At 37.3% G+C, this 1,418-nt stretch overlaps 1 protein-coding gene across 1 annotated transcript; it reads right to left on the bottom strand.

Annotated features, from left to right (window-relative positions):
- Window positions 1-452: 452 nt before the first annotated feature.
- LOC122274187 (auxin-responsive protein SAUR50-like) lies at window positions 453-1,418 on the bottom strand. Its single transcript, XM_043083191.1, has one exon. It carries the CDS (start codon window positions 1,236-1,238, stop codon window positions 906-908), a length of 333 nt encoding a protein of 110 aa, XP_042939125.1. The 5' UTR covers window positions 1,239-1,418; the 3' UTR covers window positions 453-905.

Below are 1,418 nucleotides of genomic sequence, written 5' to 3'. Positions count from 1 at the left end.
TCGTATGATCCCTACGTACATATATAGCCAGATCACGTCGCTATTGTATAATACCTTTTCTCTTTCTTTCCCGGACCATAAACAGAAATATCGTTATCACTTTCTAGCTAAAGAATCCCACATTTTTTGTGAACTTTCTAGCTAAAGAATCCCACATTTTTTGTGAATGACAAAAGAAAGTTAACAACCAATGTAGTTGCCATACAACCCCACGAGATCAGAATGATATCATCATTCTGACAACTCTGGTTTTTCTTGTTTAATTTCTCAGGAGTCAGAATTTTATTCTCTGTCGTTTATGTATTTTTTTTTTTTTTTTTTTTTTCATGAAGAGCACGAGCACCTAGGGAAGCCTAAATATGATCAAGAGTTGATGCTTAATACTCGTGTAAAATATTGGTCGCATGCAGATTCAAAGTACGCGAGCATGATCTCCATTCTTCCAAGCCCGTATACCAGAATTAGTATATATATAGTATAAGCAGTAGGATCAGAGCATAACACAGATACGAAAATGGCTGGAAGCAGATAAGTAAGCGCCTTCTGCAAATCAAGTGCAATAAGACATGCCAACAAAGAATTATTACAAGTGGATGATCCTTTGAATATCAGGGCCTAGCTAGTCACCTTTCCATTTCAAACATAAATGAAGATCTATATCTGGTAATCTGATTGAAATCTATCTAAGATACGTTTTTTAATGAAATCAGCTTGAAGCTCATGGTGATCTCCTGCTGCAATATTTTCTCTCTACAATATCAAGAAGCCAAACATATCATAAAGCGCTAGCCGTACTAGAGAGTAAAAAGTTTGTCAAAAGGCTAATTATAGGCTAGGACCAATGAATCTCTTCCCTCAAATTAGTTGTAGCAGAAGTTATTTTATATTTCCAAAGAACCCTATTTTCAGTCGTCATAACTTGATCTGATCATCGACGTTAGAGACATAAAAACAACTTCTTCACAAGGAATGGTAAGACCCATGTCATGATTAAAGCCAAACTCTTCCTCAGCTCTTTGAAGCAGACTTTGGAACTGCGAGTGAGCCAGCCATGAAATGGGAATGACGTATCTGCTTATGTTCTCTCCCACATAGACAACAAAATAGCCTTTTGGCACATCATCAGGATGGTCCTCTTCATTATTGTAGCCATGCTTCTTCCCAAAGCTTGACAATCTTTTCAGAATCCGCTTCAAAGCAGCTGCCTGAGGAAGTTTGCTACATTTTTTGAGAACCATTTTTCACCAAGGTAATGCTAAAAAGAAGGACTAGTGGGGAAAGGTTAGGGTACTAGCTAGTAGCCAGAAAGGAATGTGAAGTTTGGAAAGGAGGTAGAGGTTATTTATGGTGAGGTTTGGATGGGAGGGAGATCAGAAAACAACTATTATTAAACTTGAAAAAATAGAAACTCCAAGTGA

The sequence above is a fragment of the Carya illinoinensis genome, chromosome 8 (genome assembly GCF_018687715.1).
Source record: "Carya illinoinensis cultivar Pawnee chromosome 8, C.illinoinensisPawnee_v1, whole genome shotgun sequence".
Classification (NCBI taxonomy): domain Eukaryota; kingdom Viridiplantae; phylum Streptophyta; class Magnoliopsida; order Fagales; family Juglandaceae; genus Carya; species Carya illinoinensis.
Note: the sequence above shows the minus strand (reverse complement) of the source record. Positions and strands in the feature narration are given on the sequence as shown.

Excerpts from the sequence above, each read along its gene's own strand:
- LOC122274187 (XM_043083191.1), bottom strand. The coding sequence starts at position 1,238 with ATGGTTCTCAAAAAATGTAGCAAACTTCCTCAGGCAGCTGCTTTGAAG.